The following is a 16,724-nucleotide window of genomic DNA, read 5'->3' as shown; positions in this document are numbered from 1 at the left end:
TCTTGCTGTTTCGCCCTTGTCAACTCCTCCCTCGTCCCCTTCGGATGATCGCTGCCAAGGTTCTGCGGCAATCACCTCAAAACCCCTTCATTGCCTGATGACATGTCATCCCGCCACCGAATTTATTCTCGAAGGCGAAGGGGCTCTTGAAGCTGCTGGCGCTGATGACGTCGAGCCGCCGTCCCTTGTCGGGAACCTTCGTGGTTCGTGGAGATTTCCAGTAGAGAGGCGGACTGTTTGATTTCACGCCACAACACCACGGACTGTCGCTTACCTGGTCGATTCGGGATGTTCCGCTTGGTCATCCTAAAATATTACAAAGGAGTACCTGGGATGATTTAAACCGCAGGGAAACGTTATACAAAAAGAAGAGGTAGAGTTGCCAGAGCCGAGCCAAGCTTACAGAAGACGCAAGAATCCCCATGCTATGGGGGTGCGCCTCAAAGAAGACCGTCAACGAGGTTCGTTCAGGCAAACTTAGTATATACGCAGATGTCAAGTCTGTGCCCTCTTTCAAGCGGTGTGCAATGTATGGCAAGTAAGTATATTGGGGCCTTAGCTCCGAGGACGTAAGCCGTCGCTTTTGACGCGGCGTATCTCCCCATATTTTCAACAGAAGAGAATTGCCCAGGTGCACAAGTGGAAGCACCACCAGGATCATCTGCGGCCCCTCTCCCAAACCCCATCTTGATTCCGTATATTACGACGGTAGCTGGCTTCGGTTCTTCCGACCCGCTTTTCAACCTTTTAAAATCAACTAGATTATCTGATGTGCAGATGCCGATAAGGCCTATCTCGATGCATACAGTGGGTTTCCAGAGCTGCTCTTTCATATCAGATGCATGATTATTGCAGGATCTGCAGATTTGACTTGTTGTACTTCAGCTTGCCACAAAGACATATCACATTCTGCTAGTCACGGAAAGGGAATCTTGGCTTTCGGGACAACACCCGGTTTTGCGGACTCTGTCGAGCGCCGGCTAATGCGTGATTTCGCGAGAAGACTCCAGTACTTGAAAGAAATGCAGCAGAGCATGCAGCCTCGTGTGTTGGCGTGTCAGCTCACAGCCCCGAATCTGGCTGGTTGCTCATTGCAGCCGGTGGCCCCGGCATGATCCCATATGAGTTTTCGGATGTGAGTGCGCGTTCGTTAAATCTCAACTGCGGAGGAGAACTCTTCCATTACCGTCATTTTTCTTTTCTACCTGACGTCTATTTTGGGGCTCCTGGATCCTGCATTCTCACCGACCATCCGAAGCCATGAACCCAGGCGCTTTCTCGTCGGGAACTGCGCCGATGTGGTCGGCCATGCAGACGAGGAATATCAGAAACTGGCCACCTACCCACCTCAGCTGCCGCCCTCAAAAACCCTGGCCCTGTTCCCCATACTCCAGTGGCAATATTCGTACTACACTTGCCATTGCGGTATCAATTACTCGTCTCATGCACTATGAACAAGATGAAGGTATAGCAAACATCGAAAGGCCAAGGAATGGCGGAAAACAGTCACTCCACAGAAAAAGGTCGGCGTCAGCCTAACAACTCGAATCGTTATGCCGACTCTCGTGGGAGTTTGAGCGGTCGCCTCATTTCCTTCTTTGTCGTCGAGATCGAAGACTTCTCTCCACCTCTTGGGCAAACGCGTCTCTTCCTTGATTTTGGTATTTCTGTGTCCAAGCCTTTGGAGTAAGCTGAGCCAGCTAACTTGGGCGCGGAGCGTCCCGCTACTAAGGGCTCTGCTTCATGAGGCGGCTGAGAGGGATAGATATTCATTTATGGAATCGTGATATATAACCTCTCAACCAGCTTCTATAAGATTTACTCAGCCCCATATCGTGCCCGATAGTCTTTCAACCGCTGAACCTCCGATTCCCCAATCTCACTTCCCAGCTTCTCAATCAAGTCGTGAAGGCCAATAACCGCACTAACAGGAACCTTCTCTCCTAAATCCCTCTGCGCAACACCAACAGCACTTTTGGTTTCACTCTCGCTAACTCTCTCCTCGCGGTCGAGTAGAACCACAACACCAGAGACAATGCCGCCCTCCTTCTCGATGATCCCGACAGCCTCGCGCAGCGCCGTGCCCGCCGTAATGACGTCGTCAACAATGACAACCCTCTTTCCCTTCAATGGGGCACCGACAATATTGCCTCCTTCGCCGTGATCCTTCGCCTCCTTCCGGTTGAACGAGTAGCTAACGTTGTCCCATGTTCCGGTCAGAGAGTCGCGGAAGGCCAATTCATTGACCACGGCAGCACAAATAGGGATTCCCTTGTATGCGGGGCCGAAGATGATGTCGAAGTTGGGTGTTGTTGTTCCGTCAGCGGCGGTGGTGACGAAGGGTGGGGCAGAGAGAACGCTCGCGTAGGCGGCGGAAGTGGCCCGAAGGAGAGGCGCGGTATGGAGGAGGGAGGAGGTGAAAAAGTAAGGAGATTCGCGGCCGGACTTGAGGACGTAGGAACCGAAAGAGAGGACGTTGTTGGAGATTAGGAGGGGGAGCAGTACTGCTTTGTAGTCTTGGTCCTTGAAGGGCGGGGGGATCGGAGCGGCCGACATTATGAGACTTTATTATCGGGGAGATTCTGATTTCTGAATCCGGGGGATGATACGGAGCGAGAGATATAAGTAAATTGGTCAATTGGTATATTATAGTGAACAAAAAAAGAGCAAACCCCACGCTTCCTGAATTTTTTTCCCCCTCTGTCGGCCTTTTTTTTCGCCGCCATCGAAAGAGGGGCGGAGAAAGGAAGGAGGGGCGGAAAGCGACCAAAATGGAATCCCCCGAGCTTTGTTGCTCCTCAATCCTCGCATCCTCCGCCCTCCTCTGTCTTTCCCACCCTTTCCGCGCTTTCTTCACCGGGGTTGGATATTTCTTTGGCTGTGTGAAGTGTCGTTTCTTCCCCATTCATTGCATGTCTCGCGGCAGATTCAATCTCGGAGGGAAAACACGTCCCCACAGAATCTCCGAACTCCGGTCCGCATCTTTTCTCTCATACCTTTGTTTTGGAGCAGGCTCTCTTGATTGATTACTCTTCTGCCTGCCTTTCGTCTCTGGAGCCGCTTGGTCTTTCCCTCGAATCCCCTGTTTTTTCTCTCTTAAAGATCGTTTCCTCGCGCTTCCGATTGATTCCTGGCAGATTCACCAGTGAGCTGCCCTGTCAGCATTGCGGCGAGATCCAGCTCTGTTGGTTGAGGTTGCTTGTCCTCGCCAGAACTGCTAACGTTCGGATTATTCGTTGAACGCAATGTGAGTAATGTAGCTTTGATTTCTTCTCCGTTGTCGTATTTTCCACCCGCCGCATGCTGAGAGCTGAGAGCTGATATCATTCGCGCAAAAGATTAATCAATTCGAAAGATGCACATTAAAGAGAAGCTTGCCCAAAATGAGGCCGCCGGGAGAATTGGTATCTCCTTTGAGTTCTTCCCTCCGAAGACGGCCCAGGGTGTGCAAAATCTGTACGACAGGATGGACCGCATGCATGGATTAGGACCCTCATTCATCGATGTCACCTGGGGTGCTGGTGGACGGCTGTCAGACTTGACCTGTGAGATGGTCAATGTCGCTCAATCCGTATACGGCTTGGAGACATGTATGCATCTGACCTGCACGGACATGCCCCAGGAGAGGGTGGACGCTGCTCTTCAAGCTGCCTATAAGGCGGGTTGTACCAACATTCTGGCTCTACGTGGCGATCCTCCCCGTGAAAAGGAGGTATGGGAAGCCACCGATGGCGGGTTCCGGTATGCGAAGGATCTGGTCAAGTACATTAAGGATAAATATGGGAACCATTTCTGCATTGGAGTCGGAGGCTATCCTGAGGGTGCCGATGACAACTCGGATGTGGATCTCCTGATCGACCATTTGAAGGAAAAGGTTGATGCCGGAAGCGCATTCGTCGTCACTCAGATGTTCTACGATACGGATAACTTCATCAGCTGGGTCCAGAAGTGTCGCGCCAAGGGTATTACTGTCCCTATCATTCCTGGTATCATGCCCATCCAGACCTATGCTGCGTTCATCAGGCGGGCGAATTGGACTAAAACTCGAATTCCTTCTGATTGGCTCGAGGCCCTTGAACCTGTGAAGAATGATGATGCAGCAGTGAAGGAAGTCGGTAAACGACTGATCGCAGATATGTGTAGGAGGCTGATTGCGTCCGGAATCAACCACCTGCACTTGTAAGTTACCTCATAATTATGCAATTAACAGTGCCGAAGCTCACGCAGTTCAGCTACACGATGAATCTCGCCCAATCAACGCAGCTCGTTCTCGAAGATCTGAAACTTACACCGACACCTGAAACTCCGCTCCAGCGGCCTTTGCCGTGGAGGCCCTCGCTCGGCTTGAACCGTAGAGAGGAGGACGTCCGGCCTATCTTCTGGCGGAACCGCAACTCATCGTATATTGCCCGGACACAGATTTGGGATGAGTTCCCTAATGGTCGCTGGACGGACTCTAGATCGCCCGCCTTTGGAGAGCTGGACGCCTATGGTATAGGTATCAAGGGTACAAACGAGCAGAACATCAAACTGTGGGGCGAACCAAAGTCTCTTCGCGATCTTGCGGACGTCTTCGTTCGTTTCCTAGATGGCAAACTGGACCGTCTGCCGTGGAGCGACTCTCCTATCACTGCTGAGACAAATGCGCTCAAGGACCACCTCATTGAACTCAACAATCGCGGCTTCTTTACCATCAATTCACAACCTGCTGTGAATGGTGCGAAGTCTTCTCATCCTGTTTATGGATGGGGCCCGAAGAACGGCTTTGTCTACCAGAAGGCCTACCTCGAGCTCCTCGTTCCCCCATACTTGATCGACGAGCTGATTGCTCGCATCGAGGCGAAGGAGGATTTGACTTACCATGCTGTTTCGAAGAAGGGAGAGCTGCGAACAAATACCCGTGATAGCCCTAATGCCTTAACCTGGGGTATTTTCGCTGGTCGTGAAGTCGTGCAGCCAACTATCGTAGAAACAGTCAGTTTCTTGGCGTGGAAAGACGAGGCGTACCAACTCGGCGAAGACTGGGCTAAGTGTCATGATGCCGGAAGCCCAAGCCGGAAGTTGCTCCAGGGTATCATGGACACCTGGTACCTTGTCAATATCGGTAGGTGATACAGTTCGAAACCAAGTTTCAAGACTGACATTTCATTCTAGTGAACAATGACTTCCATAAAACATATGATCTCTTCGGTTTGTTCGAGGACCTAAACGTCAAGGATATTGACATCGAGATCACCAGCGACGCCAACGAACCTAAAGTTCAGCTGAATGGAGAAATCAATGGCCCCCCCAATGGCGCCGCCAACGGTACGACCAACGGCGGTGCGCCTGAACGTCTCGCAAAGAACTAAGCATGAGTCGCGACGACAACTCAACGCTGGATCGGCTGTTTAACATAGCATTCTAAAGCTTCGTTTGCATTATCATACAACGACCTAATTTCAACACCTGTCTCAACGATACCAGTCCGGGCGAGTCCCAGGCAACTAAAATTCTTACGGCGACACGAATGAAGACCTCTCAACGATTTCTTCCTCTCAAGCGTTATTGCTAATTCAACATGACTTTCCATTCTCAACAATATATACCCTGGCATTTCTTTTCAACTTTTCTTCAGGCACGAAAGTTTCCAACCCCCAACTTTACCTTTACCTTCTTCCTCGAATAGAGATCGAAGCCATTGTATGGTGCAAAGGGAAGGGGAAAATATGCATATACAAACAAGCAGCTGCATGAATGGGTTCATATAATACAGGATTCAACACTTTATGGATGACGGAGTTTGGCTTATGGCTGTGAGGCTGCAGAAGTGAAACCAAAAGTGAGCGGTCGATCCTCTTCAACATGGGATACGGATGGGACCGGAGTACTTATATTGGTGTTCTTCACATCTCTTGGATATTGCATTTCATCTTTATAACTTAATCAGTCACATACTTCCTTCGGCCCTTAAGCTACGACCTATCTCTGTTGTGCCTGGGAAGCTGACGAGTATTGTGTTGGTAAAGCTGGATAAAGTTTGCTTCGCTCCTCGTCGGGGCTGGAATACATCATTTGAAGCTCCATCATCGAGGGTGGGATATTCACCTTCCAAATTTGCACTCTAGCATCCACTAGGAGACGCGAAGGTGCATTCATCATTGAGGTATGAAGACAAAATGATAGAAGTTCATAGTTGGAGTATCAGTGGTATGAGTATGACCGAGGTTGGCAATATAATGTACATAATGTCGACCCGCGAATAATAATATCTAACAGGATTGCCAAGAACAGTTAAAGGGATAGAAATAAAAGACCCCCTTAACCTGTAAGTGAATCCCAAAGGCTGGGAATTGAGAGGGATACAGAAAGATAAAGATAACATATAAACTGCCGGGCGGGAGACAGCAGAGTGACACCAACAGCCACCACCGCGGGCGGACAGAGTTCCAAGGTTATAAAGAGAGAACCCTAGAAACTGTACGGAAGACCAATGCGAAAGGCCTCGCAAACCATATTATCCAGGTGCCGATCAGAAGCACAAATCTAACTGCTCGTGCGATAATCACCGCGAGAAAGCCAAGAACAACGAGATACACCAACGCTTGTCCGAATTCAGTAAACGACCAGGATAAGTCTTTGTTGTTTGCTTTGGGCCAATGCCCAGTGGCATTGTAGGTGGATATGATAGCGAGGCCCTTCCTTGAGGCTTGCAAACAATGTTCAAGCATGCCGAATAAACCGTTCAGGAATAGCTTTAGTAGAGCCAATTTCGAGTCGCGATTCGCCTTGAGTTGATGGCAAAACCCCTGCACCCGGCCGACAAAGGGAGAGACCATATCAACAATCGTGTGGGGGCTCTCTGAGCCAATGGCTTCCTTGGCGTTGGGTTGCGTTTCAGCTTCCTGGTCGTGGTTTGGACAGGACACTTTGGAGACGGAACTATCTTCCCGGTAATCACCCAATTGCTGCCCATCTAGCTCGGCAACATCAACTATCTTCGCCTGCAATATTGTATCAGTACCACGGGGCTGTGGCGACTTTTCGGCGGCTGGAGGGGAGTAGGTAGTCCCGTCGGGTGGACCCGAATGCCTTGCTTCTGGAGAGATCGGAGTTTTCCTCGAGGGTATGTTGCTCGCTCTGCTTGATGGATGAGTGACAATAGTATTGGGGGGGTTACCAGGCATAGGATCGATGCGAGACTGGGTTGACGACTTTGGGATGCCTGGCGTACGGGTGAACCCACGCATACCGCGCAGTTTGTCCATGGCGGCGGATTTTCCTACGGTGGTGACTTCCGGATATCTTCCGGGAATACTCGTCGGGGGCGCTAGTTTTGTAGGTCTTGCTGAGGGTGCGCCTGATTTTGCCCATGAGCTTTGACTCACCCGGCGTAGACCTGAAGGTGAGACACCCGCCTTGGGAATTATCGGAAGTTTTGTTTGTACCCCTGCGGTGCGCGAAGTGGGTTCTCGAATACCGGGATTCCCGCCCAGCTGTCCTCTTAAATCTGCCATGGTCACCGTAGTACGTGTTATAGTGGGTGTGATAATGAATACATCGTCTGCTCTGGGCTCCGACTTGCGGTTCTCGAAAGACTTGAGTGGCATCCCGGTAGAATCTCGATCCAATCTCTCTTGGGTGTTGGCAGACTTCCTTGTCTTCAACTGCTGACACTGTGCTTCTCGGCAAAGGAGCTTCGGTGACGGCTTCGAGCATTGGGCATGCTTCAAATTCTGAGAAATTGGTTCCCATTCTTCTTGGACCAGACTCGTCTCCCCTGATGCTCCCTTCATTTGACGTATGGCCGCCACCTTTGATTCTCTCGGTAATCTGGACAAGTGGGATGGGATGTCCACAACTTTTGGGCGTTCCGGAGTCGAGAAGTGCAGAATCTCGTCCGGATTGCGGACGTCCGGCCCATTTATTTCCTTGCACCCTAAAAAAGAACCGTCAGGGTTCGCTTGAGACGACTTCTGCTTTGGCCCCCTAGATGACTCCTCCCATATCGTGCTGAACCTCTGCTTGCCAACTTCATCAGGGCAGTAGTAGCGGCGGTGAGTTGGTAGATACGTCAATTCACCGTCACCTTCTAAATTCGAAGGACCTACTTGTGAGTCCTGACCGTCGAGCGTGCCTGGATACTTCCCACTTTGGCCAAGAGGCGTGAACTTTCCTTCCGGCGATGTAGTAGGAGGGCTAGGAAGAGTATCGGGATCGAGCATTGCCCCTCCTTCCTTTCGTATTTTATCAATGCTCCGTTGATATTCTGCTATCTGATGCACATTCATGGTGGGTGGATTTGGTTCTCTCGCTGATGGCATGTGGACCACAAATCTGTCTTCCCATTCTTTAACCGAAGTTGTAGGATCAGAAATGGGAGACACGGACGAAGTCGAACTACAGGACGAGTCGGTATTATGATCTGTTTTATACCTGAGGCTGGATGATGCCCCGCTTCCACCGGAGCATGCCGAGTTTTTACTGTTTGTCCGTTTTTCCTCGTTCTGGTATCGGTTCTGCCCGGTTGCAGCGCTCTCCTTGAGTCTGTCTCCGCGTTCAGGGGTTGTATTATCCGATTTTGTGGCAGGACTGGCATCCGGCGAATGTAGTCTCTCATTCGAAGAGCTTCCGAAAGTTTTCCATTTGTGCTTCGCCATTTCTTGTCGTGGAGAGCTGGCCAACGAGATGATTTTTCGATATGCTCCGTGGTGAAGGCTCACCTGCTTCTCTTTATGCTGCGACGGTGGAGTGTCTCTGTCAAGCTTATGTCGAACTCTTCGCCAGTACCGCTCACGTTCGTGATCCGAGGATTTGGGCGAATTGCGGTCCAGTGGGCCTCGCGGGATCTTTGACTGAAGACTAGTCGGGAGGTCCCGTTCTCTCTGCTGCGGCGAAGCGGCGGTATCGTTTTGCTGAATACGGTCTTTGTCCACAAAGACCTTCAGAACAGGAAGCCTGGTGGGTTTACGTTGCGATGAAGGTGACTTAGTTCCATCAACAAAGCTATTACTTTCAGAACGCGTTCCGAGTTCGACCGCATCTTCTCTGCTGTCGATCCAGTCGAAATTCGGTAAAGCAGATTTTCCACGGCGAGGTCGACGTTGGAAGTCGAGCATATGCCCGTTCGCGAGGTGGGAGTTTGGAGCCATAGGGATTGCATTTGCGGTCACCAGCACTGCCGGCGTCAGTCCCAAGTGCCGTTGGACCCTCTTTCCATGGGTGCTCGGGATAGCGAAGCGTAATGAGTGCGAAAGAAAGAAATACGAGGAGACGATAGGTGCTGTGTTGAAGACTTGAGGGCGGGGTCTGGCACTCGCAGCGCGTATAAGTTTATGGCCTTGGAATGTAAAGCGCTGGGACCGCCACAGCTGGGAATGTCCTGCAAAACTGGTTCGGAATGTCCTAGTACGCTTCAGCCTTCTGACGCAGGTTGGAATGGAAGCTGCGACCTTGGCAGGGAAAATGTTTGAAATGAAAGGAAGGTGCAAGTTGAGTGCCAATCAGGAACTTTCCAGGGTGGAGCGAATATTGAGGGCTATCTGGTTCGTGACCGATGTGCACACCGACCACGAGCCCCTTTCCGCTCATAGCAATACTGCATCGGATAATTGGGGTATAATGGCGAGAATGAGGTTTTTGTCAGCCGCATTCCAACGTTGACTGAACTGTCGTCATCAAGTGTGGTAGGTAGGGTCGTGTCTCATTGCGCACCACGCGCAAGGGCCTTCAATGGTCTCGAACTGATTATTCACAGCGTCATTGCTGACTACGTTCAGCTAAAAGCGCCCAGCCTCACGCCGGAGATGACTCCTACTCCCTGCTGGGGTCATGGGACTCGCTGGGTTGGAAATATTGCTCTTTTTCAGCGGGCTTGAAGGGCGCGCACTTCGTTGTGTGTAGAAGAAGTCCCCGTTATTATGAAGGCGGCGCTCAAAGTTTCCGGGAGTAGATTTCCGTAATGGTGAGTTGGCATGTGAGTATATTCCAAGACTCCCACCGTCACCCGTGCGGGCTGGGGTGGGTCGAAACTGAGGTTGACGGATAGAGCCTAGGGGAGTTTTGGCGACAGGAGAGGCATCACGTAGATAATTGGGAGTGTGCATTGAATTCGAAGACCTTATTGGCGTAGAAGCGAAGGAATTGTTCCGGGGTAAATTCCCTTCTGGGTCAACATGGTGAACATAGTTGGGGTTGGGACTCGTCTTGAATCCACGGTTGATAGCGAATGTTGGCGTGAAGGTGTCAACTCTATTATACTTTTCCTCAAACGTAGGGTTAGAGCCGGAGAACTGGGTTCCAACCTCTCTCATCAGCGGCTGGGTTCGAGGATGCACAAATTTTGTATCGTATTCTTTCAAGACTTCCTTATGAACCAGCATCGTATCCTTGGACTGCTGCCTGAAGAAGGATGAGAGGTATGACATCTGCACAGAGAGCAGCGTCGTCACAGCAAGCGTTGTAACTATGGTAACGCTTGGCCGGGGATCGGAAAGATGAGTTGGTAGGAAAAGCCAGTAAATGAGGATATGCCCAGGGCTGAAGAGGCAAAATAACCGGAGACAAATTGGTAGAGGGTCCCAAAGCGCCAGTTCCCAAACATCACGCTCAGCATTTGGATGTGCCCGTGATTCCGCAGACCCAGAAAGCGCATTAGCGAGATATCGAAGCGGCGAAGCTGATACCGGTGTTGAATCGACCCTGACCCGGTGAGCAGATGGTGTTGCAGGTGCTTGGTCGATCGAAGCTTCGAATAGGCGATAGTGTCGTTTGCGGTGGAAGGTGTAGAAGGTATTTACGAGCGCAACACAGGCCAGGAAATGAACGATAAACGATGCCTATTAGCTCCAAATTAGTCTCTCAACACCACATCCACAATGAGGACCAGTTTGGGGTGACATACAAACCAGTTCAGCAAGGAAGCCCCCTCATCCTCACCAAACACATCATCGACAACTTGGCTTCCAGTAGGCTGACTGTTTGCTCTCGCAATCATAAACACAATGTTCAGAGCCACTCCAAGAGAGAACGCCCAGTTTTTCTCAAACTGGTCCCAGTAATTTGCATCAATTTCCTCAGAAAGCCAAAGGAGGAGATCGAGTGGGTTCAAGTAGGATTTGATACGCTCGGCCAACGGCTGGCGGCGCACGAGCCGTGGCATCGTGATGTCAACAAAGGTGTCTATGATGGGCCCAAAAGGAGTTCAGACAACAGCAAAGCAATAGGAAGATTTCAGAATTAAGCAACAGAGCTCAGGTGGAATAAGAAGTTGTGGAAGATCAACCTCGAGCTCCCAAGCAGCTTGCACTAAGTAAACAACGCAGCAACAATAAACTCGAGAGAAAAAAAGGCTGGGAGCTATCGATTAGATAAGCTGCGCTAAAGCCGATCGTGGATGCGGTTGTGGATGTGGGTGTGCATGGACCCCACGAGATAATCATGGACAACTGTTGACAGCCTGTGAAACCAAAACTTGCAGCAGTCACAGTTTCTCACTGTTTCTCACTTTGAAGAACTGTGAAGACTCTAGCATTGCAGCTCCTCCCGAATTGAAGGATACTCTGAGTGACTTGTCTGGACATTTTTCTGCCGCTCCTTCTTCAACATGGCTTCCGCCGTTGCGTACAAGGTACTGAATGCTCCCCCCAAGCTGTCGCGCATGAGACTTTCTCACTATTGGTTTATATAACAGGAGCGACAATTCCTTGCTGTCATTGGAGATGAAGAGTAAACCACACGACATATGATCTAAAAAGAGGGACCACAGCTAACGACCCCGCCTCCAGCTCCGTCACTGGTCTTCTCCTCGCTGGAATTGGGGTAAGAACCCCTACGTGCTCAAAGCTTCCTCGTCCAACAGCAGAAGACGACAGCAAGCTAACACTTATATAAAGCATGTCACAGACCCCCCGGACGCCCAACGAAACTTCCTCGTCGTCGACGCAAAGACCGAGAACTCCACAATTGAGAAAGCGTTCCAGAATTTCACGCGAGAGCGCAACGACATCGCCGTCCTCTTAATTAACCAACATGTATGCGTGTGCCCAAATCATGCTGGTCCTCACATTGTGCTTATTCCATGAGTTAGATCGCAGAGCGCATCCGACACGCCGTCGACTCCTACTCCGAGGCCTTCCCCGCCGTACTTGAAATACCAAGCAAGGACCACCCATATGACCCCGAGAAGGATAGCGTCTTGAAGCGCGTGCGCCGGTTATTTGGAGAATAGATCTACCCTGTGTTCATTTTGTTACGTTTGTTATATATTTTCCAGCATGTTTACGTCCGGCTCAAGATACATCCTTGCAATAACTTTCCTGGATGGGCATCCGGCACGATGATAGTTTTAGGCGACCTCATATTCCAGAATATCGGAGGCGGTAAGTAGTCATATCTGCTTCAAGGAGCCCTTCAGGCTCTTGTCATGGAGTTCATAGCTATATCTCGGCGAAACGAGCCCTCGAACAATAGGTATCGGAAGCTCTTCGTCCAGTCAGTGGGGCTAGTAACTACTTGCGTGATGTTTAGTAGAGAATGACAGAGCGTTAGGTGCAAGAAGCATGACATAAAAAAAAACGACTGCTCCAAGCGTCAAATGACCTCCAAGGCGTATCGGAAGGAAAAGAGTCTGAGGATGCTTGTTTGGTACTATGCATATTAATGGTCATGAGCGAATGAAAAACACATCCAGAACGCCGCAAACACGTCGCACATAGCATACAATACTGGCAGCAATCGCAGGGAAACGGAGGTGACAGGGTAACCGGCTACATAACGGGAGGCGAACGCAGAGGCGAAGCTAGAGATTCGAACAAAACTAGGATGAACAACGTGGACCGATGGATCGAGGGCGGGGTTTCAGGTGTAAGCTCAGAAACTGGGGGGCGATCATATTTATGGGCGGGATATTAGTATGAATGGCATGTTGGTTACGGCCTAAAACTTGATGTCTTTGGCATCCAGACAAGTAATTCGTTCGTCGTCCTTGCTAAAGACGTCCGCATGGACGGTGTATTTACCCTATCGCAGGTTAGTTCTTTCTTACCCTGAGGTTTTAGAGCCGGAAAATATATTAAGCATACCGGAGGAATCTGAGCCGGCAGCTGGACTTCCTTGGTCAAGGTCATTGTGCCCTCTTCAAGAGGACATTCCAGATCCACGTTTACAATCTGGTCACAGAGGTCGGGTCGTTGCCGGACAAGTGTAATCAACCCATATTTAACTTCCAAGAGAACATAGGCACCCTTCTCAACCCGCTGGTGCAGTGTACCTTCGGCCTTGATCGTGAGAGTCCGGCCACTAGCAGCGGTCAGCCCATAGAATGTGAAAATAAGAGACCAGCCGGCAGAAACTTACGGCTCCGGTGGGTTTGGAGACAAGTCCACCGACTTAATATCTAGGATATTCCCACTAGGATCCGAGCAATATTCAAGGGGGTTGTCGCCCTTAACAGGGATCGCCTCTGAAATCACATCCTGAGATCCGAAAAACGAGGGTGTAGCAGTTACGGGAAGGGGAGCCAAGGAGAGCAGAGCGGTGGCGGCGGCTGATAAGAACTTCATGATGACCAGGAGGGGGAAGAGTGAGATTCGAAGGAAGGGGTGAGGCGGATAGAGATATCAAGCGTTACAGAGACTGTTCCAACAGTCCCTTGAATCGAGGACAGGCACGGAGTGAAAGAGGAGTTAAATGAGTGGCTTCGCAAGAGTGTGTCATGGGAACTGTTGTCGAAGCGCCGCCTCCAAGTGACGAACGGCTGGGCGCACGTGATCGTACTGCTAATTTCTTGGCATCAGACAAGGGTCCTCAAATCAAGCATGGGCGCAGATTTGCCAGAGGAATTTAAATCAGCTCCAGGGTACTGAAGTTGCTATTTCGAGAGCACTTTCTTACTGCTCGGAGAACGCTGAACGGAATTCATAGCGAGAGGGTATTCAGCAATGCCGCGCCAGTCTTCTGGGGAGAACAGCCCCACCCGTCGCCCCGCGTGGGTCGTTAGTGCGACAGGTTTGTGTCGACTGATAGACCCGTCCTGATATCGCGTTGGTATGCATAAAGGAGTGACAATCACAGCACAACCCATCTACTTCCAAGGTTTGAAAGACTACCTGGAAGACAACCCAACGTCACATCAATGCCCACCCCCAACAATCCCACACCAACGCGCCCTCGTCGTTGAAGTCGGGAAATCTCGAAACATGCTTGGGCCATGCGGGAGGTGTCGACAGTATTGAAAATGGACATTTCCCAGACAGGCGGGAAGAAAATCACAAACGCCAGTACTCATCAGCAGCGTCTCCTCTCCGCCGTCATCTTCGTCCCGCATTGGCCTCGCTAGTGGACCAAAATACAAAGAACACCATAACCGCCTCATAAAGGCCTGTACTAGATCGGCGCCGTCATCGGCGCCCTGCGTATTAACCCTATATCTGACACAATCGCCAGTCGAAAAGCAATCCCTTGCTCGGAGATCCACACCATTTGCATCGTCCCGCTTCTTGCAGTGAAGACCCCAGGTAACAGTATTGGGAGGTCTCTATATCATGTATATACTTGGCCGGTCGGAAAGTGATGTCTTAGGATACAAAAACGAGAATACCAACTTAATGTCAAGCTCTTGATTGTGCGTCATATGCCCCATCGTATCATCTAATGCTCAGAAACAAAGATACCGGCCATGCCCATGCCCTAGGAAAAAAGTGTTAGTAGGGCGCTACTAGGAAGTGCAGGGGACTGAAGAGGCGTCTCACCGTTCCAACGCACATCGAGGTGACGGCGATCCTCTTGTTCTGTCGCCGCAGCTCCGATAACGCTGTAACAACTTGTCTCGCGCCGGTGGCCCCCAGAGGATGTCCGAAGGCACTAGTTAGAAGTCAGCAAATGGTATTCCACGAAGACTCAATGACGGAAAGGGATGTCATTACATAGCGCCGCCGCGTGGGTTGACTTTGGCCTCATCCAGCCCGAGCTTCTCAACACAGTATACGCCCTATCCCCAGTCAGCTTCGTTTCCCGTTTCTAAGGGAGACATCATGTACCATAGATGCGAAAGCTTCGTTGATCTCGAAGATGTCGATTTCATTTTTGGTCAGGCCGAACTTGGAAAGGATCTTGGGAATGGCAAATGAAGGCCCGATACCCATAATCCTGGGCTCCAGAGCTACGACTGTGGCACCTCCGAACTTGCCCAGGATGGGTTGTCCGAGCTCCTGTGCGCGAGATCGCTTCATCAGTACCAGCGCTGCAGCGCCATCGGTGATCTGGCTGGCATTCCCACCAGTAGTATTGCTTGGCTTCCACTGAGGGAATGCAGAGCGGATCTTGCCGAGTGACTCGGCAGTTGTGCCATAACGGATACCATCGTCACGGTCAACGACGATGGATTTGACCTCACCGGTCTTAGGGTCCTTGACCTTTGTCTTAATAGGAACGATTTCGTCCTCGAACCAGCCCGCTTTCTGAGCAGCCTCTGCCTTCTGGTAGCTCTTCGCAGCAAACTGATCGTGTTTCTCACGAGAAATGTTAAATTGACCTGCAACATTTTCGGAAGTTTGGCCCATAGGTTGTGTATTCTGAGAGGCGATAGGGTGCGATGTAATCGCTTCAGACATCTCCGGAGCGCCCCCATCGCCGTTGGTGCTCATACTTTCTGCGCCGACCGCAATTCCAACATCTATCGAGCCGGCAATGATCTGGTTGGCAATGTTCTGAATCGCCAGCAATCCGGAAGAACAAAAGCGGTTGGTGACGGATGCGGCTGTTGTCACGGGGAATCCGGCTGCAAGTACGGCTGAGCGAGCAACATACGCTTGGCCAGGGCAGAGGCAGTTTCCGAGGCAGACATCTTCAACGAGATTGGGATCCAGTTTCGACTTTTCACGTACAGACTAGTTGAGGTGTTAGCTTACTCCCTTGACAGGGTTGCTGGACATCTTTCACATACCGTCAAGAGGGAGATGAGCAGGTCATCAAGAGGAGTGTCTTTCAGACCTCCCTTTCTCGCTTTGGTTAGCGGGCTTCGGACGGCAAGTGTAATCACCTGTGATCCAAAGCGTCAGAAACAGAAATCGGATGGCGGGAGGGGAGGCGTGACATACCACATCATCAGGGTTCTTCGCCAAGAGTTTTTGCCTGGAGGCCGCAGCGCTCGAGCCTGAGACTTGGTTCGCGATAGAAGACAGCCGCTGTTGAGGCGAAGACATCGTTGTAGATTGACTGTGTGAGTGGACGAAGGAGAAGAAAGAAAGTCGAGCCCAGCAGGTTATTTTCGGCGTTGATATATGGATCAGCTGAGCAAGTCTTGATCAACCGCGGCTCTAGGGAAGATTCGATATCATTAATCGACAATCAACCGAGAGCACGCCGGCGAATGTGGGCCACAATGAGAGCTGGGCCGAAAAGTGGTTCGCTGAAGCGTCGTGTTCTTGTCTCTCACGCTTTCAAGGCGTGCAAGAAGCTCGGGAACATCGGGACCAGTCGCATGGAGGGCTCAGCACCGCCTCATGTTCGAAGCAAAGAGCCGAAGCTCCAAGCAGACTCAGGCATGAGAGCCGGAGCGTGAGGAGAACGAGAAGAACTTGGAGCAGTCCTCCATCTCGGCACAAATGCGTCGCACCCATAGCCGATTCAAAGTGCCATCCACTCGTAACGTGTCCGTAAAATACGGTAATAAATACGGCCTCGGCCGTCGGTCCTCACCAGAAAGAGTAATTTGTCAGTCGGTTAGGGCTTCAGCTTGGGGGCTT

At 50.9% G+C, this 16,724-nt stretch overlaps 10 protein-coding genes across 10 annotated transcripts; 4 read left to right on the top strand and 6 right to left on the bottom strand.

Moving 5' to 3' along the window:
- The first annotated feature begins 1,149 nt into the window (after nucleotides 1-1,149).
- BJX67DRAFT_3414 (uncharacterized protein) lies at nucleotides 1,150-1,681 on the top strand. Its single transcript, XM_071027889.1, has one exon. The coding sequence runs from the start codon at nucleotides 1,261-1,263 to the stop codon at nucleotides 1,537-1,539; it is 279 nt and encodes a 92-aa protein (XP_070891312.1). The 5' UTR covers nucleotides 1,150-1,260; the 3' UTR covers nucleotides 1,540-1,681.
- Nucleotides 1,150-2,692, bottom strand: BJX67DRAFT_339145 (orotate phosphoribosyltransferase). The gene is made up of 2 exons (XM_071027638.1): nucleotides 1,718-2,692; nucleotides 1,150-1,661 (listed from the first exon to the last, which is right to left on the bottom strand). Exon 1 carries the CDS (start codon nucleotides 2,554-2,556, stop codon nucleotides 1,819-1,821), a length of 738 nt encoding a protein of 245 aa, XP_070891311.1. The 5' UTR covers nucleotides 2,557-2,692; the 3' UTR covers nucleotides 1,150-1,661; nucleotides 1,718-1,818.
- Nucleotides 2,681-3,145, top strand: BJX67DRAFT_3426 (uncharacterized protein). Its single transcript, XM_071028040.1, has one exon. It carries the CDS (start codon nucleotides 2,772-2,774, stop codon nucleotides 3,024-3,026), a length of 255 nt encoding a protein of 84 aa, XP_070891310.1. The 5' UTR covers nucleotides 2,681-2,771; the 3' UTR covers nucleotides 3,027-3,145.
- On the top strand, nucleotides 3,146-5,603 carry BJX67DRAFT_3427 (methylenetetrahydrofolate reductase (NAD(P)H) MET13). The gene is made up of 4 exons (XM_071028052.1): nucleotides 3,146-3,247; nucleotides 3,339-4,179; nucleotides 4,233-5,104; nucleotides 5,155-5,603. Exons 2-4 carry the CDS (start codon nucleotides 3,356-3,358, stop codon nucleotides 5,349-5,351), a joined length of 1,893 nt encoding a protein of 630 aa, XP_070891309.1. The 5' UTR covers nucleotides 3,146-3,247; nucleotides 3,339-3,355; the 3' UTR covers nucleotides 5,352-5,603.
- Nucleotides 5,604-6,271: 668 nt separating this feature from the next.
- On the bottom strand, nucleotides 6,272-9,274 carry BJX67DRAFT_3410 (putative NTP binding protein). Its single transcript, XM_071027841.1, has one exon. The coding sequence runs from the start codon at nucleotides 9,129-9,131 to the stop codon at nucleotides 6,435-6,437; it is 2,697 nt and encodes an 898-aa protein (XP_070891308.1). The 5' UTR covers nucleotides 9,132-9,274; the 3' UTR covers nucleotides 6,272-6,434.
- A 390-nt stretch (nucleotides 9,275-9,664) lies between these two features.
- Nucleotides 9,665-11,275, bottom strand: BJX67DRAFT_3443 (Nur1/Mug154 family protein). Its single transcript, XM_071028234.1, has 2 exons — nucleotides 10,883-11,275; nucleotides 9,665-10,817 (listed from the first exon to the last, which is right to left on the bottom strand). Exons 1-2 carry the CDS (start codon nucleotides 11,138-11,140, stop codon nucleotides 9,759-9,761), a joined length of 1,317 nt encoding a protein of 438 aa, XP_070891307.1. The 5' UTR covers nucleotides 11,141-11,275; the 3' UTR covers nucleotides 9,665-9,758.
- A 132-nt stretch (nucleotides 11,276-11,407) lies between these two features.
- Nucleotides 11,408-12,366, top strand: BJX67DRAFT_3363 (H(+)-transporting V1 sector ATPase subunit F). Its single transcript, XM_071027594.1, has 5 exons — nucleotides 11,408-11,608; nucleotides 11,672-11,706; nucleotides 11,766-11,799; nucleotides 11,874-12,011; nucleotides 12,068-12,366. The coding sequence occupies exons 1-5, from the start codon at nucleotides 11,585-11,587 to the stop codon at nucleotides 12,206-12,208; spliced, it is 372 nt and encodes a 123-aa protein (XP_070891306.1). The 5' UTR covers nucleotides 11,408-11,584; the 3' UTR covers nucleotides 12,209-12,366.
- A 549-nt stretch (nucleotides 12,367-12,915) lies between these two features.
- On the bottom strand, nucleotides 12,916-13,541 carry BJX67DRAFT_376150 (ML domain-containing protein; the record flags this gene model as incomplete). The annotated part of the gene is made up of 3 exons (XM_071031821.1): nucleotides 12,916-12,999; nucleotides 13,062-13,278; nucleotides 13,336-13,541. 3 exons carry the CDS (start codon nucleotides 13,539-13,541, stop codon nucleotides 12,916-12,918), a joined length of 507 nt encoding a protein of 168 aa, XP_070891305.1.
- Nucleotides 13,542-14,044: 503 nt separating this feature from the next.
- On the bottom strand, nucleotides 14,045-14,517 carry BJX67DRAFT_3348 (uncharacterized protein). The gene has a single exon (XM_071027568.1). It carries the CDS (start codon nucleotides 14,351-14,353, stop codon nucleotides 14,111-14,113), a length of 243 nt encoding a protein of 80 aa, XP_070891304.1. The 5' UTR covers nucleotides 14,354-14,517; the 3' UTR covers nucleotides 14,045-14,110.
- BJX67DRAFT_3342 (putative peroxisomal 3-ketoacyl-coA thiolase (Kat1)) lies at nucleotides 14,491-16,299 on the bottom strand. The gene is made up of 6 exons (XM_071027558.1): nucleotides 16,077-16,299; nucleotides 15,923-16,018; nucleotides 15,018-15,866; nucleotides 14,904-14,968; nucleotides 14,730-14,841; nucleotides 14,491-14,667 (listed from the first exon to the last, which is right to left on the bottom strand). Exons 1-6 carry the CDS (start codon nucleotides 16,179-16,181, stop codon nucleotides 14,629-14,631), a joined length of 1,266 nt encoding a protein of 421 aa, XP_070891303.1. The 5' UTR covers nucleotides 16,182-16,299; the 3' UTR covers nucleotides 14,491-14,628.
- Nucleotides 16,300-16,724: the final 425 nt, after the last annotated feature.

This window comes from Aspergillus lucknowensis (genome assembly GCF_044049455.1).
Source record: "Aspergillus lucknowensis strain CBS 449.75 chromosome Unknown BJX67scaffold_1, whole genome shotgun sequence".
Classification (NCBI taxonomy): domain Eukaryota; kingdom Fungi; phylum Ascomycota; class Eurotiomycetes; order Eurotiales; family Aspergillaceae; genus Aspergillus; species Aspergillus lucknowensis.
Note: the sequence above shows the minus strand (reverse complement) of the source record. Positions and strands in the feature narration are given on the sequence as shown.

Coding starts and splice junctions, on each gene's coding strand:
- BJX67DRAFT_3414 (XM_071027889.1), top strand. CDS start 1,261: ATGAACCCAGGCGCTTTCTCGTCGGGAACTGCGCCGATGTGGTCGGCC.
- BJX67DRAFT_339145 (XM_071027638.1), bottom strand. CDS start 2,556: ATGTCGGCCGCTCCGATCCCCCCGCCCTTCAAGGACCAAGACTACAAA.
- BJX67DRAFT_3426 (XM_071028040.1), top strand. CDS start 2,772: ATGGAATCCCCCGAGCTTTGTTGCTCCTCAATCCTCGCATCCTCCGCC.
- BJX67DRAFT_3427 (XM_071028052.1), top strand. CDS start 3,356: ATGCACATTAAAGAGAAGCTTGCCCAAAATGAGGCCGCCGGGAGAATT. Junction 4,180..4,232: donor GGAATCAACCACCTGCACTT/GTAAGTTACCTC, acceptor CACGCAGTTCAG/CTACACGATGAATCTCGCCC. Junction 5,105..5,154: donor CTGGTACCTTGTCAATATCG/GTAGGTGATACA, acceptor ATTTCATTCTAG/TGAACAATGACTTCCATAAA.
- BJX67DRAFT_3410 (XM_071027841.1), bottom strand. CDS start 9,131: ATGGCTCCAAACTCCCACCTCGCGAACGGGCATATGCTCGACTTCCAA.
- BJX67DRAFT_3443 (XM_071028234.1), bottom strand. CDS start 11,140: ATGCCACGGCTCGTGCGCCGCCAGCCGTTGGCCGAGCGTATCAAATCC. Junction 10,818..10,882: donor CTTCCTTGCTGAACTGGTTT/GTATGTCACCCC, acceptor TGGAGCTAATAG/GCATCGTTTATCGTTCATTT.
- BJX67DRAFT_3363 (XM_071027594.1), top strand. CDS start 11,585: ATGGCTTCCGCCGTTGCGTACAAG. Junction 11,609..11,671: donor CTTCCGCCGTTGCGTACAAG/GTACTGAATGCT, acceptor TTTATATAACAG/GAGCGACAATTCCTTGCTGT. Junction 11,800..11,873: donor TTCTCCTCGCTGGAATTGGG/GTAAGAACCCCT, acceptor ACTTATATAAAG/CATGTCACAGACCCCCCGGA.
- BJX67DRAFT_3348 (XM_071027568.1), bottom strand. CDS start 14,353: ATGAGGCGGTTATGGTGTTCTTTGTATTTTGGTCCACTAGCGAGGCCA.
- BJX67DRAFT_3342 (XM_071027558.1), bottom strand. CDS start 16,181: ATGTCTTCGCCTCAACAGCGGCTGTCTTCTATCGCGAACCAAGTCTCA. Junction 16,019..16,076: donor CGAAGAACCCTGATGATGTG/GTATGTCACGCC, acceptor TTTGGATCACAG/GTGATTACACTTGCCGTCCG. Junction 14,842..14,903: donor AACCCACGCGGCGGCGCTAT/GTAATGACATCC, acceptor ACTTCTAACTAG/TGCCTTCGGACATCCTCTGG.